The sequence below is a fragment of the Falco peregrinus genome, chromosome 14 (assembly GCF_023634155.1).
Source record: "Falco peregrinus isolate bFalPer1 chromosome 14, bFalPer1.pri, whole genome shotgun sequence".
Taxonomy (NCBI): domain Eukaryota; kingdom Metazoa; phylum Chordata; class Aves; order Falconiformes; family Falconidae; genus Falco; species Falco peregrinus.
The window spans coordinates 23,496,662-23,523,643 of NC_073734.1; the positions used below are offsets into that span (position 1 = coordinate 23,496,662).

A 26,982-nucleotide genomic window follows, 5' to 3' on the forward strand; every position below is an offset into this window, starting at 1 on the left:
GGGAGATTCACCAAGAAACTGGTGCTGGGGGGACAGAATCTGAAGCAAAGAGGCAGAGAAACTTTCACCAAGATACCTGATTTGTAATTGAAAAAAAAAAAAAAGAAAACAAAACAAAAAACAACAAAACAAAACAAAAACCAGCTAGAGGGTTGACAAGATTTAGAGGATTTCTCAACAGGTTGGGTCAAAGGGAATTTAGCTGGCCTGGGGCAGATCACAGAACCAGCTGAAAACTGGGCTGGCCAGAGATGTGGAAAATGAGCACAGCCAAGAAAAAGGCTTGAACTGCCGTGGCAAGATGCAAAGGGATTTTATAGGTTTGTTGCTTGAAGGTCAGAAGCGGCTGTTCGGGCACCTAGTCTGAGCCCCTGCCTTGGCTGAGGTCGTGGTGTTTCCCTGAGAGCTCCCTGCGAGCGCTTGTGGTTACAGCCTGCATTTTTGAAAGAGGCATCCACTCGCAATGGGAAAACTTACAGTTTGGGATCCACCACATCCTTTGGGAAGCTGTTCCCATGGTTAATGCGTTTACCGCGTAACTGTTACAGTTCCCTGAAGGAGTTTGAATCCTCAGCTGGCAGCCTGCCTGCCTTGCTCAGCGCTGCTGCGTATAGCGCTCTGCCTCTTGAGACAAAAGTCTTGCTACAAATGACTATTGCTACAAAGGGACTAAATGACCTGCCCAAGGTCATGCAGGCTGTCTCGGAGAGCCAGGGACCTGAACCTGCTCCCTCCAACACAAGACTACGGGAGTGAGTTTTGTGAAGCATTTGTTCATTCAGCAGCAGCCCGCTGATCTTGTCTCCTCTCTGGATGATGTATGCCTTGCTGTTTTCCCCTCAGCAGCTGGTAGGTCACGCAGTATTTGAGAAACAGCTCTGGCGTCGTACCAAGCAGAGGCTGTGGGATGCTCACCAGTGAATTCCAGAGATGATGTGTCATGAAAAGCCCAGCCCTGCCATGGGGCTGCTGGAGGTAGTGGGAGCCCTGCCGGCTTGCGGTCCCCACATTCAGTGGGAGCTTTGGCTTCCCGAGCAGATTCTGGTAGGTGGAGGTTAGCTGCAAAATGCGTTTGGGAGCCTCCCGCTTTGCGTGGGCGGAAGGGCAGCCGTGCTCTTACCCCTCTGCCCGCCTCCAGCTGGAAGGTGATGACTGAGCTTGTGGCTGGGAGAAGTCAGCTGTTTCCATCTTCTTCCTCTGGGGAACTGAAATCTATTTCCAGTGAGATGGGTCCCTGGGAAGAGGAAGGGCAGCTCTTCTAAGTGGCTGCTGCCAAAGCTGGAAGGCACTCCGAGGTAGCCTTGCCAGCCCCAGGCATTTAAAACGCTTCAGTCAAGCCCAAGCCCTGGTGGGGAAAAAAAAACCCAACATGGAATAATCTTACTTTCTCCTCTTACATACATTTTGGGCTCTCAGTACTGTCCTCTGGTTTGTCACTGAGCTTTTTCTGTCAGCCGCCAGCCTTACAAAGTTGCAGTGGAAGAAAAGCACATCCTCTCATCAGTTAACTTTTTATTGCCTGCTTTCTCATGGGTTGGACTTCAGGTTTTATATGGCAAACATCTTTAAAGCTTGTCGGGCATTTCCCTCCTTTCCTTACCCCCTGAAATACCCTCTTTGATCTGGATTGTTTGGCTCTTCATCTGGGATAGAACAGGGAAGGTAATTGTGGTGGATACCCCAGTGATGTTACACTTCCCAAAAGCAATTAAAGGTGATCAAACCCTCATTCTGGTTTTATGGCTGCTTGTAGCAGTGCCCAAATGTGTATTGTCCCTCATAGTCCCACATACTGCCAGGCCAGGCTTTCTGCTGGAAGATAATATATTTATATTCATGCTATTTATTAATTTGCATGGCACTGCAAAGCAACAGCTCTGCTGAGCTCGAGCTTGTTGCTCATTGTAGTGATGCATTTGTGCTAGGGAGCCCTGATGCTTGTTCACCCTGACTTAAGATCCTGAGAACTTTAGCCTGTCCTGGGCTGCTGAGCTTTGCAAACATTTGCCAGTGGAACACAGTGTATTTGTTTTAATCAGAACTATTCTTAAAGCTGTCAGATTAATTGCTAGGGGAGGAGGGAGGTCCCTCCCTACTTCTGTCCTGCCTTTCTCACCTCGTTTTGATCAAAGCCTGACATTGATCTGATACAGTGGGAAGCTAATCGGGATTGAACACTGGGACTGTCCACAGATCACAGGGACAGAGCCAGGGACTCCACATTGCTGGGGGGGTGGGCACTGGGTGTTGTTTTCTCAAGGCCAGGGTCCTCAGGGTGTTAGATCCTCCTTGCGTGACACACCGCACTGTGAAGAGCAACTTGGGAGTCGCAACCAGCTGCTCCACCATCCACACTCATTCACTTTGAAATCCCTTTAGCGCTGGAACAATTCCATTAGCAGTACTTCTCTGGCATGATTTGGAGTGGTTTCTCTGCCGATTAAAACTGAGTCCGCGCACCAGTCTGGAGGGCTTGTCATAACGAAGACATTCCCTGCGTACCTCGGGGCTGCTCACAACTGAAATCCTGAACAAAAGATCTGCTGTTAGACAAAGGAGGAATGAGTGAGCCTCAGAAGAGAGGAAGAATTTCTCCTCTGTTTGCCAGCACTTTTTTTTCTAACTACTTTTTTTTTTTTAAGGATTGGTCACCAGTTAATCCCTGTCGTTTTGCAGACAAAGCTGTCAACGTTCTTAAGGTTGCACGGTGAAATAGCTTTAGTGCTGTTGGTTCTAGCAGCTCTGAATGTTCTCAAACAAATGCCTTTTAAGATAAAAATGGTCTGTGCTTGGTCCCAGCCCAGAGCTGTGGTCATTATTGTTTTATTTGAAACGCCTCAGCTGAACCCAGTGAAGTCAGGGAGAGTGTTTGAAAGTAGTCACACTTATTTCCATGGCTAAATATGGGTGGAATACAGGGTGTTACTCTAAAATGCTCCAGCGTGTGACCCAAGACGTAGCCCAGCAAGCATCCTATGTGCCACAGCTACCGACTTGTAGTAGCTTCTGGCAGCTTTCAGGTCATCAGCATGTTAGATGTGGGTACCAAAAGCATCATGCCTTCTCATTTTTATTTTTTTTTTCCGCCTGCTGTTGGGGTGTGAGATGCTTTTCAGCCATGTTAGGCATGTGAGCTCGCTGGCAACTTGTGTGTGTGTTTGTGTGTGTGCATTTTTGCTGATTTCTGTGCATTGGTTCAAGAACGAGAATAGTAGAAGCAGAGCACCTTCCCCCCACCCTATACAGTGCAGACAGTTACGGCTTTATAGATGGTATTTCTTGCTGCTTTTCGGTGGCAGCACTAAGATACCAAATTAAATGTAGCCCACCACCTTGGAGTGGGGTAGGTGTACTGGTTCTGTGCTGATGTAGCAAAATCCATCTGAAACCGGCCCGTTTGTTATTGCAAAACATTTACAGAACTCAAGAGCAACATAAAATACATATATGAAGAGTATGCATGATATTTTTCAATAAAAAAATAGATGCAAATAGTGCTTTGCAGGTTCAAATTAGTCCATGTGAGAACAGTTTGTGGAGTTCTGGTGCACATATGTAGTCCTGCAGTGGCAGGAGCAGGTCTGTTTTGTATTGTGTGGATGCCCTGGGTGGAGGAGAGCTCACGTGAGGAGTCGCTGCAGCTTCCAACTGGGAAGGGGCAGCTCCATCAGCATTTAGCACAGCACCGCAGCTTCGGCCAACGGGCATAGCTTTGGCTGCAGACCAAGCCCCGTGTTACAGGTCCTTACCCATCAGCCGAGCATCAGACAGGGCTGGTTAGTGCTGGGTTGGAATCGTTAATGTCTTCATAGTATCAAAAGTCATTTGAATGCTACAGCTCTTTCAATTAAGCTCCTGTTGAGCTCCTTACGCAGATATTGTAACGTAATTGGCTGGTCTGCTGCATTAGGAGAGTCTGCTACTGAAACAGCCTCCGTCTGTGCTCCGGGCTGGAGGGGAGCCAGCGCGAGCCGTGGTCTCCGCACAATGTCACACTGATTAGAAGGATGCAAGATTTTGTGTTTGCTAAAATAGTTCTGCCAGGACAGCCTGGAGGGCAGCTGCAGTTACACTGTACAGAGGGGCCTTATGCCACTCTGAATTGTCCCCAGCTCTGGGGGCAGGCAGTGATGCTACTGGGAGTACCTTTATCCTGCAGTAACAGCCCGTGCATGGCATGCGCTGCCCAGCGTCACAAGTGCAACTTCATTTTGTTGACAACCACCCCTGTCTCGGAGGCCCAAGGAAAATATTTTGTTTCCTCTGGCTGTTAGGAAGCGGTTCTCCATGGCAGCAGTCCCTACACAAAAGGTTCGGTCCTGAGCAGGAAGCTCTGGTCCGTTCCCTAATGAGCCCTTCCTGCTGATAAGGGGACCAGCAGGTCAGGGACTCTGCCTGAGCCAGCCAGCTCCCTGAGGACTGATGTGCTTCTTGGTGAGCATGTCCTCCAGAGCCTCTTAAATGAGACTCCAGGCCCTCCAGAGAGGTGGGTGCAGACCTAGATGCTATGGGATGGGACCTGCTTGAGGAAGGGCCAGCTCCTGCACAGCTGTGTTACTGCTGCTGCTCTCTGCCATTCCTGAGCCAAATCATCCCATCTCTCTCCCCTGCTCAGCAAATTTGCCTCTTGGTGTACATGGAGACCAAAGTCTGGTTTTATTCCTGGAATAACTATATTGTGTGAGCAGAATAACTGCGTATTTACACCTGGATTGTTCCCCAGTTTGGGGAGCAGACTGGAGGACAAGGTGGTACCACATCTATACTGTCCTGTTTGGGAGCAAGTCGGCGCTTAGGTCTGATTTTCCAGCCCTGCGCTTCAGAGCAGCCTATGAAGCACAATTCGTGACATGGAGATGAGCGTGCAGTATTTGTATGTCTTGGAGAGTGCACCAGAAAAGAAGTTGCTAACTGGGATCTCTGCTGCACCCCGTGGTGTGATGCTCCACAAGCCCATTCACTGCCTGCCATGTTGGTTTTGCTGTTCGTAGGTTGGTACCATGACACTCGCTTCCCTCCTGAAGGTGAGGCACTTGTGAAGTCACACAGAAACTCACCGTGCTGGATTAATAACGAATCCAGCAAAAATCCAGTAGCTAGAATGGCGGAGCATTGCCCTTTGGTGGGCCATTGCTCACTGCTGCTGGGAGGTGGGAGTGACATGTTTTTCCCCTGTGACAAATCTCTGTTCCCCCACTGACTATATTTAGACACAAATACATCCCGAATCAACAGTGCCCGTGGCAAGCTCTGCCACTGCCAGCAGCAACCCTCACCAAGGCAGCGTCACGCATTTAGCCTGTCGCGTCTGCCCTTGCCTCTCCACACTGATGGAAACCGTGTCATCTCTGCCAGGCTTCGATCGCTGGGCTGCCGGGGTGAGCAGTCTGGCTGTCCTTGCCTGGCAGTGCCTTTCATCTCTGTCTTAAACTCTTTTCCCCGTAGACCCTGGTTGTGGGAAGGAGAGCTATCGCTTCCTCAGAGGTTACATCTTCTGTACGTGTCTGACACGTTGCTTATTTTAACAATAGTTGTGCTTTGTGCTGTGATCTTGGATTACCTGCTCCGCTCAGCACAGTCGGTGGCAGAGACTTCCTAGGAATGGAGAGAGGCTGCGAACATCAGCGTTCCTGTAGGAGTCTTCACCGTGAGGCTGTCCTTAGGTGTCAGGGATTACAGGGTGACATCAGAAACCAGAGAGGACCTGGGGCTTGGCTTAGCTCTTCAGGTTTTGCTAGTCGAGTTGCAACAGCAGTGATGGCAAAACAGCTCGGGGTTAACTGGGGTTGGCAAGCCTGAACAAAAGCCTGATAAGAGTTAACTCCTGCTGTTGGCTCGGATTAAACCCCACATTTCCTTGTTTGTTGTAAGTACTTCAGGCTGGCCTTGCTGCAGTCAGATCAGTCACCTTCTGCAGGGGTAAAGTGCATTCCGAGTATTTTCACCGGGAGCTGCTGACTGCTCCAGCCCGCGATGCTCTCCGTGCAGCAGAAGTAAGCGTGCCCCGGTTTGTTAGCAGGATCGCAGGCTGCATTCTCCCAATGGACTTGTGTCTCTTGCTACCTTTGGACATAGGTGCCTGCTCTGCTGTGCCCTGTAGCACCACCCGATGGGGTTCACCCTACTCGTGGCTGCTTTTCCATGGTGGTTTGGTGCGTGTCACTCTTCAGAGTGCAAGAAGCTTTGCAATCCTCACTACGAAGATATGGGCTCGTAACCCTGCCTCGAAAATCAGTGCTACTCCTAGAGCGTTTCTGGCACGTTCTTTGGCTCAGTTTATGCATGCTTTAGGGTGTAAATGCTGAGTATCTGCTACCAGCTCAGGAAGCAGAGCGTATGGACAGGACAGGCGCCACTATCTGAGTTGGCAGCGAGTTCCTCAGACGGTGCTGCCCAGTCCAGCCCAGTCCTCTCCCTGCCAGCCTGCCTGCGTTTACTCAGTCCTGGGTGCTGCCCTCCAAACAGGATCATCACCACCCTGCCAGCCCTCCAGCAGCATCCACCCTGCTTTTATCTTCATTTCCTCCTTGCTTGTTTTTGTGATTTTTTTTCTTTTCCACCTGGAATTTCAATGTTTGTTTGTTTGGCGTTGGGGAGCCTTTCTTGTTTGTGTTTTTTTTTAAATACCTGTTATAACAGGCAGGGCTGATAACAAGCTGGGCTGCTCTCTGCATCCATCCAAGTGCCCTTTTGGGAAATAATGCCGAGTAGGGGAGACAAAAAAAACCCCAGAAATGCAGTTGGGTTTCACCTGGGAGATTTTTCTGTCCTTGCCCGCTGATGCAGGGTGAGGGATGGGAAGAGCTGGTTGGTTTTAGGGTCTGAAGAGGAAAGCCTGTTTTATCAGCCTGGGGAAGGTTCCTGCAATTTGGCAGTACTGGGGGCACGATCATTTTGTGTCCAGCCAGACCACCCTGACCTTGCGGAGCAGATGGCACCATGCTTCCCTTCCTGCCACGTGCCTTTCTTCCTCCCCACCAGCGTTTTCGCTCCTCTGTCGAGGCAGACTGGCTGGAGAGGCTGGGAGTGAACGGCAGAGCTGGCACACGGGCCACCAGGCAGGTCTCTGCATACCTCCTGCTCATGCAGTGTCTCTCGCACACCCATGCATGTTGTTGTTTGAAGGAAGGACGGCCGGGCAGGTGATCTGTGGTGTGCTGGGCAGGAATCTTCCACTTTATTAAAATTAAAGTATTTATTGGCTGCATCAGTTGCCCAGCTGTGGTTAGTTTGTATGAGAACCATTTCCTGCCATTAAGGAAACTATTCAGCTTTACGGCAGTTCGTGGCAGGAGTAGATATTACTATTTACAAAAACCTCGTGCTCTTCTCTTGGAGCGGCAGAGCTTCTCACCTGCATCCCTGACATCGAAGTGCTTGGGGTGACAGGAATAGAGCTGCCATCACTGTGCTGCAAATAAATACTGCAGGGTGCAGTGGGGAAGGGAGGCAGGCAGGAGAGGGGCCGCAGGAGAGCCAGGGCTTGATGGTGAACATGGTACTTCCAGGACTGCGTGGCCTGAGATGCTGGATTTCTGCACTGGGTGGCATTTACTCACCAGCATGCTACTCTGATCGTGGGATCTGACATGCTGCTCTGGGTTGCAGAGAGGCAGTTTGTGTTGCAGCTTATGTTTGAGTTGGGTTCTTCTGCCTGAAGATTTGCAAAGCAGTTCAGCCATGCTGAAGAAGACCTGCGAGCAGATGCCTCCTGCTTTTCCTCTTGTGCCAGACAGCATAAGCACCCTTGGCCATTGCAGTAGTCTCATCATCTAACGCACAGCAAAAACTACCCGTCCTAGTTCTGAACCTTCCTTGAAGGTGGGCTTTTTAGGTTGTAGGTGTAACCTGCCTTTTTTAATAGTAAATGGTAAAGGTGATTTTTTTGATAATCTGTGTACAAAGGCTGGAGCAGGCGATATGAGGTCTTTCCTGGCTTTGCAAGATTTCCTTTTGAAGAAGTCATGTCATCTCTGTACATCCAGCTTTTATTTCTGCAAAAAGAAAGGTTGCTCTGCAGTGCCTCCTGGAGAGTCACTAGATCTTATAGGTGTATTCTGGAAGGTGATAGACTGCCCAGCACCAAATTGTCTCTGCTCTGGGAGGTGCAAGAGCCTGCAATGAGGCCAGAGAAAATGCCCCACTCTGTTGGCTTGTCTCCTGCACCACATAGCTGCAGGGTGGGCAGGATGCATTGGTGGAATCAGCATCATCTACAAGAACGTGCTTCTTGGTCCGAGTCTTGCAGCAGCCACTTTGTCACCAGACCCTCATTGACAAAACAGGCTATTAGCCACTCTGATAGGGGCTCAGGGGGGCTGCCTTTCATTAAAGGGGGGAAAACAAGCATCTCATTTGTGATTTGTGTACATCCGTAACTGTCCCCTTAAGTGCATTTGCTTATGCTGTTTCGCCAAAATGTGACATGACAAGAAGGGGGTGTAGGGGAGTGTTGGGGTGTTAGCTAAGCATCAGTAACATCCTATTTTGTGCTCAGCATTTCCTTCCTACGAATTGAACCTTTCTTAAAAGTATTGGTAGGTGACAGAAGTAGAATCTTCCTGCTACAGAAGTTGCTACCCACAAGAAGGAGGATGATACAAGGTGGATAGGGAAGCAGCATAGGGTTTGCGGTCTGCACGCTCCCATGGAGCCAGCAGAAACAGAGCAGCAGAGGGTTTGTGGTCCCCAAGGGTGGAGGGCAGGCTTGAGCTGGGGAAGCTGCTGCCTCCTTGATCAACACGTGGGTGGGTGTCCTTCGGGCACCCTTTGTTCATTGGAGTCGGACAACATGAACTGTCACAGCTCCTCCTGCAGCCTGACCCTGCTGGTCCCGGCTGCTTCTGGCCATCAGCTTGATCTTGTTTGGCCAACTGGTGCTGCTTCAGCTGCTGAATTGTCTCCATAGGTATTGCACAAAGATGGGAGGTACTTTCCCCAGCGTTACTCTTCAACAGCTGCAGCATGGGTGTTGCAAATAGGAGAGGCTGATTTGCCAAGGCATCCAAGATCCACTGCGTGGAGGGAAACACGAGGGCAAGCAGGAGGAGCAGTGCAGGAGGACGGGTGCAGAGCTCTGCCTTTGGGTACCGGTAATTGCCTGCACAGATCAAGGAAGGAAATAACTGGCTTGGCAGCAGTGGAGCAGGCGCGTACCTCAGTGAATCACAGGCTCAACGTGAGTCAACGCTGTCACACGGTTGTGAAAAAGGCACACGTCATAGGAGGCCGTGTAAGGAGTTGCATGCTTCACAAGGCATCTGAAGTATTCCTCCTGCTCCCAGTGCCGGTAAAGCTGCGGCTGGAGCCCTTTCTTTCCCGTTTTGGATGCTGCGTTTTGAGGAGGATGTGGACCAATAGCAGAGAGTCCAGGGAGAGCAGCAAAGAGTGGTCAGAGGGCTGGCAACCGTGAGGAATGAGAAAAGCTTGAAAGGATTCAGGATTGTTTAGTCTAGGAAAGAGCAAGCTGAGCAAGGGGTGATATGAAAAGCTTTCAAAGACATAAAAGGCTGCTGTGAAAAGTGAGGGCATGATCTGTTCTTAGTAGCTACTAGGAAGAAGATAAGAAGTCATAGGGTGAGTAAGGAAATTTAGTCATCGGGGAAAACTTACATAAGTGAAAGGCTGATGAAGTACTGAAGCCTCTAGTGCGTGTGGGGCTGGTGTCAGGAGGCCCTCAGAGCACCCACCTCTGGATGGGTGGGAGAGGAAGGCATCTTGCTTTGGCTGGTGGGATGCACCGTGAGACCTTTGCAGCCCTGTTTTGCTATTGCTTCAGGATTACTTCATAAAGCTTGAGATGAAGTCTGCCTCTTTGAAGGCAGGCACGCATTTCCCAGACGCTGCCGACCTTCACGTTACAAGCCAGTAGGGATTACATGTGACAGTGACACTTTATCATTGGTAGAGCAGCAATTCTCCAAGGTCCCGGTCAGCCTGCAAGCATGCTCTGAGATGGGGGGAAGCGTTATTGTTAAGGACAGGAATACAGAGCGTGATCAGCTAGGGTGGGACAGCGGGGAGCCCTTGGCATGCATGGGGTGATGCGTGGGCACAGTCCTTGTCCTGAAGACATGAGATGGGGGCAGGGAGATCCCCCCACCAAGGCAGAGCTCCCCAGCACGTTTATTTGCTGGTTCAGGGGCTGAATTTGGCTGGGCTTTTTAATTGTGAAAAGTAAGAGCGTGTCTTTGTGTCCTAAATAAGCAAATGTCCTGATCCTCATCCCCGGGACCCATTATGTCTTAGCAAATTACTTTCTCTCTTTTAAATGCCTTAGTGATTAAAGATGCCACAGCAGATACCCTTAATGAGTACAAAAGGGTAATAATTCCTCTTGTTGGCACTGAATGCAATTAATCAGGCCCCTTTACTTGCTTTTGAAACAGATGAGGCATTTAAGGCCAAGCAAGTTTTTAATTGGACTTTAATGTCTCTCATTTACTTCATTTTGGCACAAGCATAGGAATTCCCACCCCCAGGTTTGCTGTTGGATTTATTCAGGGTGATGAAAGGCTCAGCGTGGAGTGAAAACTCGGCAGCAGACTCGAACATGTCCTTCAGCCCGTGCCTGGCCCTGTCTCGTTGCCTGGCCCAGGCTTGGTCCTGCCGCAAACAGCGCAGAATTGTCCAGGCAGGAGCAGAGCTAGGTCATCCAGCCCAGGGCCCGTCTCCAGCATGGGGCTGACACCAGATATTGGCAGGATTTTTGGAGTAGGCATCAACACAAGGGTGCAACATAGCCTGCCCTTTTTCATCAGGTTCCCTTGCCTTGAAGGAACTGTTGGTTTGCAAGTCTCTGGTGGCTATCTGGAAACCCTTGATGGAGGTCCATGTTCATAACCTAGACTCCGTAGCTTCAAACATGGGGTGAATTGCATCTTTTAAGGGATATTCCTGAGGTACAGAGGCCTTGAGCACTGGTACAGATGGATGTGTGCATGTAAATGTTAATTTATGCCAGGAATTGCCATGGAAGAAAATATGTGTGATGAGCACCCTTTGTCTAACCTGCAGCCCTTGCCCCTGCTGTGAAGCCAGCACTGCCTCTGCTTCCACCTCTGGCCGTGAACCGTCTTGCCTTTGGTTCCCTTCCCTCATGTATGTCCTCCGCTGGCGTTTGGGGACGGCAGTTGCCTGTCAGCATGGCCTGGTCTGCGCTTTGTGCAGGGACGTGTGCGGTGGCCCAGCCTGGCTGGTTGCCCCTGTCCCAGCTCAGCTCTTCCCCACCAGCAGCTAACAGCCTGAGGTTCAGCCAAAAAGGCATCAGCCTCGGCATGTGCAAGCCTGCCTCTGAGCCTGTTTGTCGCTCTGCAGGGCAGGCATTCCCCTAACACCCAGGAAAGATCCTGCAACAGCTACAAGTGGGTTTTCCAGGTGTGTGCTGTGTCTTTTGCAGCGTCTGTCTGTCTGTAGCACAGCCATACAGTGGCTGGGGATGCAGGTGAGCTGTGAGTGCCCTTGGACAGGGAGATGGGTTATGCCATTGGGGTTCTTTGCCCCAAAAAACATTTAGGAAACAGCAAAGGACAAGGGACAGCACCCTCTGCTTCAGCGCTCTTGCTTCTCCCACTTCAAAGGTAGGCAAAAGTGTAAGCACAAGCATGTCTGGAAAGTTAAGTGTATTCGGAGAAACGTGTTACTGAATAATACCTTGTGTTAATTTAAACACATTTTGCCTGCCAGGCTGGGAAGAGAGGAGCATTGCCAGCTGGATCAGCCGTAGCACTTCTCTAGATCTGTCTCAGAGCATCTTTAAATCCCTTGCTAAATCCCAAGGCTTCCCAGTGCAGCACAAGGAGCTGCCCTGCACGAGCACCAGGCTCTGGCACCCAGGCGGCTGCTCAGCAGGGAACACCACGGGGAATGCTTGCCCAATATTTTGTTTGGGTTTGCCTTCTTACTTGTAATATCTCCTCTCCTCCCATTCCCTCGCAACTTGAACACGCGTGTAATACTGGGTTTGGTGGTTGTGCAAGGCTTGTGTGTAGTCCTGAATAGCCAGATGCAGGAGCCAAATCTCTCCAGTTTTATTTTGTGCTGAGAACACCTCTGCGCGTTTTTCCCCCTTGCACTACTTTCTTGCTACCTGCAGATAAGGATGCTCGAAGCCATCATGTCTGGAAAAGTAAGAGAGAATCGGAGCCTGAGTGAGGATCAAGATTTTATTGTGTGATCGTGATGTGAAGGGCTGTTGACATCTTGATCAGACGTTCAGGGATAAAGTGACTATGGCCAGCCATTCTTGCATTGAGAATCTTCTGGCTGAGACTTACAAAGATGTCATTTTCTTTGATTTAATTCCATATAAACTGCGGAATTATTTTCCTTTAGAGGCTTGCAAATTATGGAAGCATAAACCACACTAATGATCCGATAAGGACAGCTTTGGATACATTCCCAAGAACAGCTACCCCTTGGGCAGGACCGTGCTTGGAGAGTACCGAGGGAGAGCAATCTGCCACGCTCACCTGGCTGCCTTCCTCGGCCCCCCCCTCCCCAAATTCCTCCATCTCTCAGGAACGAGAATCATTTCCTCTCCAGCTTCTTGCAGAGGCGAAGGCCCTGCAGACCTGAAGTTATCTCTGGAATGTGTGTAAACACCGAGTTCAATGGGATGCTGTTCACCCCCCCTCTCCTGGGGGGGGGTTTAAGAAGGGTTAATACGAGTTTGTTTTATGGGTTCCCAGCCCCGAGAATTGTCTTCCTCCGAGGGCAACCCGGCTGACCCGAGTCCCTGTGTGTGCATTTCCCAGCGTAGAGGGGAGATCCGGGGGCCCTGCCACGCGGGTGGGATTTCAGTCCTCTGAGAACAAGGAGATGAAGGACCAAGGTGGTCTTCCTGCTAAGCAGGGGCTTGGGAGATGGTGTGGGGTCACAGTGCAAGCGCACTGGGACTCGACATGTTGTGTGATGGTGTAACTAACGGGATTTAAGCAATCCTTGAACAGAAACAGATCTGTGATGAGTAGAAGGGTGTGGGTTACATGTTGTTCTGGTACCCCCATCTTCAAAGAGCGTTGAAACATAAGCAGGGAGACAAAACCTTAGAAATCACGTGCGGGCTGGGACAAAATGCATTTCGATGAGAGGTGTAAAGAGCTCTAGCTGTCAAAAAAAATATATTCAGATGTAGGTTCATTATGGTGTATGAGTACGTTACTAATGAGACCTGCACCAAAATACTCTTAGATTTAGAATAAGCAGCAGCAACCAGAACCTAAAGCTAGACAAAATCAAGTTGAGAACAGACGTGTTAATACCAATGAAATGGTTAATTCCTAGATGTGTTGTCAGTGCTGGTGACGCAATGAGGCTGGATCCCATCCAGAAAACACTTTAAACTGAAGACAAAGAACCGGGCTTAGCACAGAGGTGATCAGTGGAATGGCTTGGCCTGGTGTATACAAGGGGTCAAACTAGATGATTTAATGATCTCTTTTGGCCTGAAAGCTTTCTGTTCTCCTAAGAAGATAAATGAAAAAGCCCTTTCACAAAAAGCGAGCACTTGAGATATGTGTGTAATGAACTCTGCTGCTTCCAGGGGAACGGAGGAGCAGGATCTGCAGGAAGCGTGACCTTGCCGCCTGCAGGCTGCCTGAAGTTGGTGGCCATCTGTTTAGCAGCACTGGCTCACCATCATCAAGGCCACCACTCTTCTGGGTGACGTTTCTCAGCCCTGTTTTTAATTGCTGTCTCCCTGCATTTAAGTAACATTTGCTCCTTCATCTCTGTCAGGGTGAAGAGGCCAAGTGGTATGAGCAGCCTTCTGGGGAAGATTGGCTCCAAAAAGCAGAAGATGAGCACACTGGAGAAGTCTAAACTGGACTGGGAGAACTTCAAGGAGGAGGAGGGGATTGTGGAGGAGCTAGCGATCCATAACCGAGGGAAAGACGGGTAAGAGGGACTTCAACTAATAGTAGTACAGCATTTCCCACCACTTTCTATGCATGTAGGAACCCCATCACTTATTACGGAGAGAATTCAACAAACCTGTGGGATTTTTTCAGGATTTATTCTAAGGATACCTAAAGCCAGTAGCTGCTCTGGCTGTCACAGGGAGATAGGTAAGTTATGCAGGCACCTGTCGCTCTCTACTAACAACCTCATGAGTTCTTCAAGTCCAGCTGAAGTAGAGTCTGGCTGTGCTTTGTCATCTCTCCTGCTAGTGGCACAGATGCAGGGTGAACCAGTCCAGTGCAACACCCCCACAAGGAAACACGATTGCCTTTGCCCTGTTTTGTTTTGTTTTTAAAAAAGTCTTAAACTGGGAGGCATGTTTTTTATTCCATTCTTCAAATGCAATGTTCCAGCTGCATCTGTCCTCCCTGCTCTTGCAAAAAGATGTATGCAAACCCAGAACAGCTGGCAAGGTGCGTTAAAGATTATGGCAGCACTGGGCGTTGATTGTGTGCATCAAGCAATGTTCACTCCAATGAAGTTAATGGAAGTATCATAAAAGTAAATGGCGATGCTGTAAATAAGACAGAAAGTTAATAACATGCACTGCAGGGAAGGATAATGAGATCAGAAGCGGCGTTTCCACTACAAGTGCTTTGCTAAGCTCTGGGAAAACGTAACCGGCTTAGTGGACAGCTCGTAAAATGTATTTTTATTGTAAGCTGTTCTTTTACTCTGCAGGAAAAACGCAAGAGCTTCTGCATTCCAACAGATTGGGATTTTGTATTTCAAATAGGTATTTTATAACTGCTGTGTTTTTTCAGTTTGGTCTTGCACCCTTCCACAACACCCCTTCTCCATCAGATCTGCGCTGATTTGTTCCTGGACACTTGCCCTTGAACAAGTAGAGCAATTCAGTAGGGATGCTGGTGGGGGGCAGGTGTTCCTCCGAGACCCCTGAAATCCAAGGAGCTGAGCAATTCCCATCACGTACAGGCGTGGCAGAGCACACATGCACCAGGTCACTGACGATGCTGTCTGCAGCGTGGCAAACGCTACGGTCAGGGCCCCGTACACAAGGTCTCTCCACTGAAATGGCCCAAGCCTGGAGGCAGTGCCAGGCTGTGTACTAGGCTCTGTCTGAGACGGAGGAGGAGGAGGAGGGTGAGCTTCTCCAGTGAAGCCCCATCAGGAGCTGCAGGCTGCTTTGGGAGAACCCGGCCCCAAGGAAGGGTCCTGTTTCTGTCTGTGGCACCTGGCTGGCTTGTTCCGATGGCTGTGGAGTGAGAATTTGCCCTCCACAGATGTCCTGAGTGGCTGCGAAGTGTGGTAACAGCTTTGGGCCTTCACTGCTCTGCTCTTCACTGCTCCACTGTCAAAACCCAGACCATCTCCTGCTGGTTGCTGGGACACACTGTCTCTTTCCCCAGCCAGTGGGATCAGCCTGAATCAGGGTCCATCACTCTCAGCTGGACTGTACACATCCCAGACAGGCCAGGCTGCCCTGCGTGAGCGTTCTGTGGCATCTCTTACTTGTTCAAACCTTGTGTCAACCTTTCTTGGCCAGTGCAGTTTCCTTTCCCACCCCATACAAGCAGGACAGCTTGCTCTTCACGCCTGGCAGACCTTTTCAGAGATGCTAACGTAATGGTCCTTGAAAGCTGAAGAAGGAATCAGCACCAAAAAAAAAAGATCAGCAAAGCAGAGCAGCAATTTTAAGAGCATCTGTAAGCTTGGACAGCTTTGGGTTTTGCTGCCTGTCACATCTCAGGCTAGAAAATCCACTGGGCTATTGGCAAGCGGTTTTTGTCATTAAACGAATGAGAAACATGATGCCGTGATAACTGCAGACACTCCTCACAAATCTACTTGTGCTAGTTGGGCATGTGGTGCCAGGGGATCAACTAAGTACGTGCTCACTGTGAATGACTTCCACCTTCAAGGTGAAGGAAGGGAGAGGGGAGGAGCACCTGCATTTCTGCTTGCAGGCTACCTGTAAACGCCCGTGGAGTGAAGTGTGCTGCACCGTTAGAGAGCAGCCGGCCTCCTCGCGGGGCAGAGCGTGCAGACACAGCTGCTGCCGGCGTCAGGTCACTTTGCAGGAGCCTGTTGTCCCTTCTGCAGCTGTCTCTTCCCCTTTAATAATGTAGGCTCTGCTCACCCTTCAATGAGCAATCATTTACACATCTCTATAAAAATTGTCGTGAGCGGTTGTTAACCCTTCAACCCGGGCAGGGGGGAGCAAGGTGCTGCCTTTATCCCTGGTGCAGGCGGGCGTTAAGAACCTCTGATCCCCATGTGTCCTGCTTTGTAATTGCCAAGGTCTGCTTGACGAGGAAAGCCACAGCCTGCTCCTGGAGGTGTTTGCCCAATGCCACACGTGCCTGCGCACTACAGAGGTGGTGCGTGCATGTCTCGACGAAGGCAGGAGGCATTTCTTTTTGTTCAGAACGGAAGGCAGGCGCAATTTCTTCTTCACAGTAACCTTGCAGAAGCTGCTGTTCACAGCCCAGAGCTCCTCGTGCCTCGAACCTCCCGTTCTCCAGCAGCGGCACATGCTCGGCCAGCACGCCGGCGGCCAGCTGAGCAACGGGGCTGCGGCATCTTTCTGCTACTGATGCCGGTTATCAGCCAGCCGCAGCCTGGCCCCGGGAATCCCGAGGCAGAGGGGCTGCGTGCTACCCCCTGCCTGTGGCCACCCTTGCCTCTGATTTTCTGCCCTTGCATCACTGGCCCCAGCCGGTGATTCGCATTTCCCCAGCAGCAGGATCTGGGCTTGCGCAGCCTGGTTGTGTCAGGTCCTGAGGGCCTGTCCTGGATTTGACAGGAGGGGCTGAAGTAAGGAGCGGAGGCAGCCATCCCCTTTGCTGTTGGTCTCACTGATGTGCTTTGTAAATGGAAATGTGTAGCGGCCTCTTAATTGGGCCGCCTTTGTAGGGCAGGCCCAGCGGGGGAGCAGCCCTGCTCTGGGTGCTGGGCCTGCCCCGGGTGACTGGTGGTGACTGTCAGGGGACAGGCAGCGCTGATGAAACACTCCCCAGAGCAGTTTGCAGCTGCCCTCATTAGCAGAGACAACCTCTTCTCCCAACAAAGTTACCTTCCTCCGCTGCGGATCACAGCTGCCCCGTTGCCACGCAGGCTGATCATTTACAGGCAGGTATTGATTCAGGTAGCAAAGGTTGTTCAGACAAGCACGGGGCGGTGTGCGCGGCTCACTCGTGCACTTTGCACTGCCGTTGGGCAGCGCCGTGCTGTTGGCTGCACGCTGGGAACCAGAGACGGAGCCACGGCTCAGGCACAGAGTTTGGGGTGCAGGGGGCCTTGCGCCGACCCTGCAGCCCTGCTGCTTCCCTGCTCGTGTCCATCAGCACCTCCAGCCGCCGTGTGCGTGCAGGACAGGCCGGCTGGGCTCGTTTCCAGGCTGCCTGCCCCATAAACTCCGGTGCGTGCACACGTAGTGCCTCGCCGGCTCGGTTCTGGCCCCTGCGGTGCTTTACCGTGGCCAGCCAAGGACAACGGCCACTGGGTAACGCGCCGTGGTTCCTTCCCCATGCAGAGCTACTGCCTGTGGCCCTGAGACCACATTCCTGGTTCATGATCCATATCGATCCCCCAGGAGCCAGTCCCTGCCCACTGGAGAGGCAAGCAGCCATGGCGGAGGAGGAGGAGGAGGAGGAAGGCACCAACCCCAGGCTGGGGTTGGGAGAAGGCAGTCACAGAGAGGCCAAAGGAGCTTCAAATCCAGTAGCTCGGGCTGTCGCTGCCCAAGCAGTCGGGGTGTTCGCGGGTTACCAGCATAACCCCTGTCCCTTGCCTTCCCGGCCGTGGTTGCGGTTGGTGTTTAACAGCGGCGGGGGAGGAAAACCACACGCCCAGCAATATGACACACTGCAATATCCAGCGTGACCCCCCCCGACTTCCTTCCTGTGGCCTCCCCGAGCCCGGCCCCGGGAGCGGGTCACCTCCCTGCTTGCAGGGATGAAGGGAAGCGGCACTCCCCTGCCCGCTTTCCTGAGCCGGCCTGGGGAGGGGGCCTCCGTGCCCAGCCCTCCTCCGATGGCAAGGGTAGGGGTCCAGAAAAATACCTCCTCATGGCCGGGGCATCGTCTGCGTTACGCCACGCCGGGCCCCTGCTCCTGAGAGATGAGCTGACCCAGTTCAGTTGTGTCAGTGTGAGACGGGCTCAGGCTGCGATGGGAATGGGGTGGCACCAGGGTTCTGCGGGTTGTTCAGCCACTTGGGAGGAATCACTCGCTGAAATGAATTTGGATTAATTAATTTCCATTGACTGGGTGGGCAGGAGTGTCAGGGCAGTCCCTCGCAGCAAGGGCAAAGGCACCCTAGTGCCGGGACCACATTCAGCACTGGTTCGATAGCTGTAACGGAAAGCAGAGACCTTGTCACCAAAGGCAGCGGAGCCACTCTGTCCTAGAGGGACCGCTGCTGGTGGTGGGAGGGGGCTTCCACCCTCCCATGCAGCTGGGTCTTGGGCACCTTCGTGCCCCAGGAGCCTGGAAAACTCACAGAGCCTCTTGACCCTCATCTTTCCTGCGGCCTTCGGTCTTGCTTTCAAGCAATGGGCTCCTCTGGTTAGCAGGCACCAGCTGTGGTGCAGGAGAAGCAGTGACCGGCAGGGAGAAGCCAAAGGCAGTGGCTGGGGCATCTCCCACCCGGTGCTGAGCATAATGACCTTGTCATGACAGCCGTGTGTTTGCCGCCCTGGAACAAATGCAAAACAATTGTGATGATTCAATTACAGCTCCTGTTTTGAATTGCAATTTCACTCCCTCTGTAGGTTAATTAGTAGCACAGCCCCAGGCTATCTGTGGCAAGGGCTTGCAGCAAAATTCATTAAAATTCAGCTGCATGCCATTAATGAGCAGCAAGGTGCTTTTTCAGGCGCAGGCGTGCTTGCCTTCTTCCTTGTAGCGCTCAGGTGCCTCCCTGAGAGGGAGAAGTAAATACTCGGTGGTGGTTAGGAGCTGGTCTGTGGCTGGGAAACCCCTGGCCTGAATCCCTGCATTGCTGCAGGCTTGCTGGGTGATGCTGTTTGCATCCCTAATGCTCCCTGTGCCTGTTATCAGCTTGCGTTGCGGATGGTGCTGCTGTGGTTGGGTTTGAGATGCTTTCTTTGCTGAGGGGTGCGTGGGCAGGGTCACCTGGGCAGCCAGGGAGGAGCATCAGGGCTGCCTCTCCTGCCCAGGACCTGCCCTGAGCCCATCCAGGGGTGGTTTGTGAAGGACATCTCCCAGCTGTAAGAGAAGAGCAAAACCAGGAGCAGCCAGCCCCTGTCTGCAGCCTACAGGGACCCCAGGAGACACCCAGCAGGCCACGGAGCAGCTTTGGTGTCCATAGATGTTCAGTGCATGGAGAGAGAGGGAGGGAGGCAGACGATGCCTTTCTCCCTGCTTGTCCCTCGGGGTCGGCTTTGCCCCGGGCTGGGGGGAGCGCTGGCCGCTGCGGGCACTGCTTACAGCCTCTGCCTCTCTGCAGGTACATCGAGAGGAAAGCATTCCTGGAGCGTGTGGATCACAGGCAGTTCGAAATCGAACGCGACATCAGACTGAGCAGGATGAAGCCCTGATGTGCCGGGGGTGGCCGCAGGGGATCCTGCTCCCTTCTGTGCCCCAGTGCTGGCTGGGGGCTGCCAGCCACCGCCGGACCACCAAGCACAGAAGCCGTTCTCTACCCAAGACTCAGCCTGTATGTCTCAACGTACATACAGGTTTTTCCTTTTACTGTAATAGTTTGGGGAGGGTATTTGTCAGTGGGCAGGGCGCACTTTAAGGGTTAAATGGCCCAGCAGGTGACAGAAGCAACCGGTGTGATTCTGGCAGGCAGCTTTCCAAGGAGAAGAGATGGTGGCACCCATCCTTTGCCAACCCTGGATGCTTCTGGCAACGGGAGGATGCTGGAGCCTTGGATAAACCTGGATTGGTGTATTTGGTGGTGAGAGCGGAGCTGCGGGAAGGTTTCACGGCTGCTGTGCGTGCGCAGGCTGTGAGCTGGAGCCCTTCTCCCGGCTCTGCCAGCCCTGCAGCACTCCCTGCCCCTCCGTGCTGTGCTCTTGTCCGGACAAAGCTCAACTGTCTGTACTTGTTTGTGGGGTCTGATGATGCTGGAGGGGGGGTTAAGCAAGCTGATGAAGAAATCTTTTCTTGCTCATGCTGTCAAGAAGGTGGGAGCAGCTGCAGCAGGCAGGACGGGCCAGGATCTAAACATTGATGTGAATAAAGTGTTCCATCCCGACACTTGCGTGCTGGCTGCGTGGTTTGTGCAGGAAGCAGAGGACAAAGAAATTAAGTGCCACATACTGTAAGGAGTGTCTGTGATCATGAAAATCCCTGCTCAGGTGCCTGGTGTCTGCCTTGAGAGCAGCCTGAGGGTCGGAGCGAGTGCTTGGATTGCTTTCCCTCCGCAGTACAGGGGCTGGCAGTGGGAATAAAGCCAGAACTGGGGGGTGATGGGGGTAACGTAGTCCCGCTGTAGCTGCAGGAGTAAGTACACCCACCCAAGGCACGGCCATGCGGGGACGTTCAGCCGGTGAAGCCGCTGCGGAGGGCAGACTGAGGCACCGGGGTGTGGAGCGAGTGGCCGGAGCTGGAGGCCAGCAACACGCCGTCATCTCGGCCACCCCTTCTGGTCTGGCGCTGGCTGAGTTTGGCAGCTCCCAATGTTTGGCCCGTGCACGTCCTCGGAGCAGACGTGCACGCTGGCTTTTCCCCATGGGATGCTCTGAGCCCACTCGGTGGGGCAGCCCGTGCTGGTGCTGTGCTGGGGGGAAAGCGGCACGAGCCCCATCCTCGCTGTGGTGCTGCCGCTGGTCCCTTGCCCGCGGCTCTGAGCGCGGTCTCGGCTTTGGACTCACGTGTCTGCTGCTGAGTCAGCCCTTGCTCTGTGGCCGCGTTGCGGGATAGATGAGAACAAAACACCACGTGCTCGGGGGAGCTGCAGCCTTTGGCGCCCTGTTATGTACAGGATCAGCTGTTATGGACCTGCTTAAACGAGCCTGAAATTGGACAGAAACAAAACAACAGGGGTGATGATATGTTTTCCTCTCCAAATGCTTCCAAGCCAGTTGCTGCTTTGCTTTTGGTTGCAAAAACAACTGGAGTCCCTGTCCAGGGCACCGCTGTGGGGAGGTTTCAGCTCAGGACTCCTGGCTGGCAGCCGGGGCTGGAGCTCGGGGCGAGCTGCGGGGTGAGGCGGGCGCTGCTGGGCTCCCTGGGCTGCTCCTGCTCCGGCTGGGGCAGCAGGACGTCCTTGGCCCCCTCTCTCCTCTCGGCCCCCACCGCAGCCCTTGTTTTTAAGCTGATCCTCGCTGGCAGCGAGAGGCACGGCAGCAGCTCGGCCAGGGCAGCGCAGGCAGGGTGGCGAGGGCTGGGGCCGCTGGCAGCACTGGGCCAGGCAGCTGGGGAAACCGTTTGCCTTGTGCCGCGCTTTGCTGGGGCTGAGGAGGGGTGGCGGGGGTGCTGGGGATCCTCTGTGCCCAATATGCCCTCCTGGCTGCGGTCCTGGGGCCTGGCACACCGGGCAGAGGTGGGAAGGGGTCGTGTCACCCCGCGCAGGCTGGGTCCCGTGGTGGCTGGCTCCCTGGGGGCTGCCAACCGAAACCTTTGCCGCGGCGTGGGTGTCCCAGCTGCTGCTGGGTGCTGCCCACCGCGTCGGGCTGCCGAGGCAGCTGTGGTTGGTGGCGCGTTCTGCTCCAGCAGCTCGGAAGTGTTTTGGGGTGAAAAAGTAGGTTAGAAATGGAAGATAATTCTGCTCTCAAGCAAGAGCTGAACAGAGATGCAGCACGGGAACCTCTGGAGATCTAAAAGGCTGGAGGCACCAAGCCCAGCCCTGCTCCTACAAGCCTTTAAGGCTGTGTCCAGGGAGAGCCCTGCAGCAGCATCGGGCCCTGAGTGCCTTGGGAGTGGCTTAGGGTTTAGTGCTAACGGTGTTAGTGGGATCTGGCCAGCACAGCCTCCACCGGTGCACTGGTAAACTGGGAAAATCAGTGACCCCCAGTACGGATCCCACCTGCCAGCTCCGGCTCTGCACTCCACAAACTCTCCAGCCTCTCTTCTCTGGGATTTTTCCTTCCCTTCAGCTGAGCAAATGTGGAAAATTTTGAAATCTTGGAAGCAACCTGACCTGCTGGAAAAGTGCGGTGTAGCAGCGGTGGCCGAGGGCCTGGGCTCCCCGCTGCGCTGGGCTCCCCAGGTGTCCGGCTTGGCCGGAGGGTGCGGGGCTGCGGTGCCAGCTCCCAGCCTGGCAAGCCGGGACTGGCTCGGCACGACGGCCGGGAGGCAGCCTCCAGCCTTGGGGCTGATTCCTGGCTTCCTCCGTGCGAAATCCCAAGTGTCCCGCGTTTTTGCTCGGTTGGATCATGTATTCCTCGCCTCTCTTTCCTGAAGACGAGGAGTGATTTACAGGTCTCCAGAAAACACAGCTTGGCTGCTTAGAAAGGAAAAAAAAAAAAAATAAAAAGTCCAAACCCCACTCTGCTTGCTATTTCCATTGCCCAGCCGCCTTCCCACGAAGGCAGGGTGGCCCCAGCACCCAGCAGCCCTCAGCACCCCCCCAGCCCTGAGCTTTCTGGCAGGAGCAAAGCTCCCAGGAGGTGTGGGTCCTTCTTTTGAGTCATTCCCACCTTGAGCCATCTTCTCCAGGATGCTTCACGTGCCCTCTGTGGGTCAGGACCCACCTAGGGCATTTGCTTGGGAAAATTTTGGCCCTGCAAGGAGTCACTTGTGGCCCGAGCATCACCTTGCCCCGGGGAGCTCCCCCTTCCCCAGCTGCCTGAAGGAGCCTCTTGTGCAGCCGGGCCCCAGACAAGGCAGCGATTGTGTCTGCCTGCCCCGATGGTCGGGGCTTCTGCTGCCGCCGCCACGCTCCAGAGCCACAGCAAAACCGGCTGCGTCCAAGCTGTGCCCGTGGGCTTGCCGCTCGGCACGGTCTGGGGAGGTAACGGCATGCCTTTAAAGCCGCTTTGGTGATAGGGATGTGGGAATAAATGTCCGGCTCCCAGCATGGGAGCAGGCTGAGAGCTGGCTGCCCGGGGGTGCATCCTGCCAGGCTGTCCCATGGACCATGGTGGGATCTGGGGATGGCCAAGCCACCATGGGCAAAGCGTGATGGCATGTGGTGCTGCGGCTGGCAGCAGGAGGGAGCAGAGCGCGGGGCTGGCCCCGGGAGGCATCACCCCACAGCCGGGGCAGCAGTTCCCCATGGGGAGGGGGCTGGGAAGGGCTGGTGCCCAGGAGGTGGTGCTGGGCGCACCCTGTCCTCTCCTCCAGGCTGCTGTTTTCAGCCTCTCCCCGCTCTTTTCCTCTTAGCGATGTTCCATCGGGCAGCGCTGTGGGGTCTCTGGCTGCGGAGGGTTAGGACTTAGGAAGCAACGGGGTGGCTCATGGGTCTCTGAGCCAGGGTCCCCACCGCGGGGCATCCCGGCGCTGGCGGGTGCTGCCACTGGCATTTGAAGCTCCAGCGGTGGCACAGCCGCCCACTCCCAGCAGTGAGCCCTGGCCGGGGGCGAGGATCAGCGCCAGCCCTCACCGGGGGATGAATGGGGAGATGAACAGAGCCACCACTGTTCGGGCAGCCCGAGGCCTGCGCTCCGCCTCGGCTTTCCTGGGGATGAGGGGGTGCCCCGCCATCCTGCTCTCTGGCAAGGCGAGCGGTCTCCCCTTCCATCTCCGCTCCACAGCTAATAACCGACCCAGCGCCACGGAAAGGCGTGGGGATAAATCCTTGTTGTCATCCTGTTGGGTCCCATGATATCACAAGCCAAGAGAAATGTCCTCATTATTTCCAGAATATTGAAGTCTAATAAATCCCATCCTGCCTTATAGGATTTATTTCTCCGTTCATTGCTAGGAGACTCAGTCCCATGTAATCCTATTGCCGCTCCAGGAGGCGGGAGGCGGCTTGCCGAAGCACGGACCTGGTGGGGCTGCGGGCAGGTGCTGCGGGCAGGAGCAGGCAGCCCTGTCCGGAGCCACCACTCCCACTGGGGACAGTTCCAGCCCTACAAATGTCCCAGCACCATCCCTTCCCTGGGACGTGCCACTGTCCCAGAGCTATGCCCTGGTGTGGGGTCCCCAAAACGCATCCCAGCCAACGTTTGGGGCATGGCTGGGCCAACAGGGTGCTAATTGGCCATTAGCCAATTAATGTGACATGGCATGGCACAGCCTGCTCTCCCAGTTCCATGCATGCCCGCCATGGGCTTTGGGGTCTTCCAACACCTCCCCACAGCAGGACCCAGCGGGAGAAGCCGGGAAGAGCCGGGCCGGCACAGGCAGCTCCCCACAGCCGCAGCGGCAGCCTGCCTGGTGCGGAGCCGGCCGTGCCTGGTGCGCCGGACACCAGGGACTCTACCAAAGGCAATGACGGACACATGAATACGGCTGGAGATTTTGCCGCCAAAGGGTTTTCCATAGCAACCGTTGCTGGGGCAACCTGCATCCCAAGCAGCATCCATCCCAAAATGCCCAGCCCTGTGTCCTCCGGAGCTGGTGAAGAACCAGGGTGTGGGATCAGTGGGGCTCTCACCATACCCCACCGCCAGCAGCACCGGGATGCTCCGACCAGCCGATCCGGCTCTGAGCACCCCCAGCTCCGGAGGGCCCCCGTAACACTCCACTTCTGATCCTCTTTTTGGCATTTCTTGCTGTTAGAGGTGGGAGAAGCCAAAGGGAGACCTGCTGGTGCCTGTCACCCCCCGGGCGCTTGGCTGCGGAAGCCGGGGGTTGTGGGTGCCGTTGCCAGCTCAGGGCGCTCAGTAGATGCGAGCAGCAATTTTGGCTCCAATGCACCAAAAATGGCCTGGATCAGGTATCGACAGGGGATGCTTTGATCTGAGCATCGCCACGGGGAGGGGGAAAAATAAAACCCCTGCTGCTTTTAAGAACCAAAGCAGGGAGCCTGCGGCCCTTGGGCGCCTGCCTGAAGCTGCTGGTGACAGACCTGCCCTGGGGATGCCCCGGGGGTCCCAGGAGAGACCCTCGCTGCCGAGCGGGCCGGCCCTCACTGGGCTCAGGGTGTCCGAAGCAAACACACAAACACACCGTGAGCCCGTGGGATCAGCTGTGCTGGTGGGAGAGGGGCCGGGGAGCTTGGAGCTCGTCCCTGGTCTGCCCATGGGGCTCAGCCCCTGTGCTGTCACTACCGTCACCGCTGTCACCAGCAAGAGGAAACCACAGCCCATCAACCGTGCCTGCCAGGGCGGCTGCGGTTTGTGGGTATGACCGCAGCCCCCACCGCCGGATATCTCCCGCCCTTGGCCATGCCTCAGTTTCCCCTTCTGCCAGGGATGCAAGGGGAACTGCCTCCGAGCAGGGGCCGGTGCCGGGGAACAGCAGTGGTGACTCCCAGGGAGCAAAATGAGCCCCACTTTTGGGGGAAGGGCACATCTTTGCAATCTAGCCTCAACTCCACCGCCGCGCTCTGGCGTGGCCCAAAGGTAACCCCCGAGGGCCAGCGTGGCCAAGAGGGAATGCCACGGCGGGGGCCACAGGCCTTGCCAAGCGCCGCTCGCTCACCAGCCCCGCGGTTCTCACGCAGGCTTGCCCGCCGCCCACTCATGCCCGCGCCCACGTGGCTGCCTGGCTGCCCCGGCGTGCCTTCCCTCAGCGCCTTGCACCCACACAAGCCCTGCGTACCCACGGGGCACCCTGCACTCCCCCTGCCCCAGGCACACGCAGCCCCGTGCCCCTCGAGCGGCCGCGCAGCTTGCACCGCTCCGTGCGGCTTGTGTGCACACGGGCCATGCGCCTCCACGCAGCTTGCCCGTGCCCCGCAGCTCGTCCACACTCATGCAGCTTGTATGTCCTGCAGCTCCTGCGTGTCCCGCAGCTCCCATGCCCCTGCACAGCTCACATGTCCTCCAGCTCATGCACACCCATGCAGCTTGCATGGCCAGTAGGACATGCAGGCCCATGTCCTGCAGCCCAAGCACGCCCTGTGGCTCACACGCGCCTCCCACGAGCTCGCTGGAAGCCCTGTGGCCACCCTCCCCGCCTGCCCCCGGCCCCGTGCCGTGGCGGGCAGGGACCACAGCTCGGCAAGTGGCTGCAAGCCCGGGCTCGCCGGCTGTTGGGGTGCCCATGGGCCACGTGGCCAGGCTGTTGGAACAGGCCGGGCAGGCAGCGTACCGGCTGCTGCGCTGTGCTATGTGTGCCATGCTGTGCCATGTGTGCCACGCAGTGCCATGCGTGCTGTGGTGTGCCATGTGTGCCATGCATGCCACGATGTGCCATGTGTCCCATGTGTGCCGCACTGTGCCATGTACACCATGGTACGCCATGCGTGCCGCCACCCCAGAGCAGCACATGGGCCGTGCAGGCACGGGAAAGTGAAGAAGGGAGAAGGAATCAAAGCCAAGGTGCCTGTTCCCAATGCCACCCCTGGGTGGGACTGGGGTGACCCCCCCAGCTGGGGAAGGCGGGGGGCTGCTGGGGAGCAACGCTGCTGCCCCCCTGCCTGTGCTGCCCCTGCCCTCATTGCACACCCCCCGCCTTACACACCTGCCACGTACTCCCCCCTTACACGGCCACTGCACCTCCCCCCACCCCTTACCTGCCCCTTGTGCCCCCCTTGCCATTACACACCCGCCCAGTACACACCCAGTACACACCCAGTACCCCCCAGTCATGCACCCACTGCACACCTGTTGCACACGTGCCTGCTGCACGCGTTCCCCACACCCCTCCCCCCACGGCCCCCCCTCGCACACACGCACACACGGCTCGAAGGCCGTTACCCACCTGTGACCCCCCATTCCACACCCATCCGTCACACTCCTACGGCACCACTTCCCCCGTGACACACCCGCTGTGCACACGCCCGTTGCATGCCTGTTACATGCCCATTGCACATCTGTTGCACTCCTATTACATGCCCATTGTGCACACACAGGTGCTCCCATGACCGCAGCACACTCATCACCTTTCCATGCCCTTTGCACACCCGTTACACGCCCTTTGCACACCCGTTACAAGCCTGTTGTATGCCCTTGCACACCCGTTACATGCCCTTCACAAGCCTGTTGCACACCCATTATACACCCGTTGCACGCCCTTTGCACGCCCATTGCAC

General features: G+C 54.7%; 1 protein-coding gene across 2 annotated transcripts in view; it reads left to right on the plus strand.

Annotated features, from left to right (window-relative positions):
* Positions 1-20,148, plus strand: part of CFDP1 (craniofacial development protein 1) — a 66,759-nt gene extending 46,611 nt beyond the window's left edge. Inside the window, exons 6-7 of one of the 2 annotated variants that reach the window (XM_055818556.1) lie at positions 13,738-13,896; positions 19,393-20,148. In XM_055818556.1, coding sequence (XP_055674531.1) covers positions 13,738-13,896; positions 19,393-19,483 — 250 coding nt within the window. In that variant the 3' untranslated portion in view covers positions 19,484-20,148. Of the gene's footprint in view, positions 1-13,737; positions 13,897-19,392 lie in introns of those variants that run through there. The other variant, XM_055818560.1, reaches the window with a different exon arrangement.
* The last annotated feature ends 6,834 nt before the right edge of the window (positions 20,149-26,982 follow it).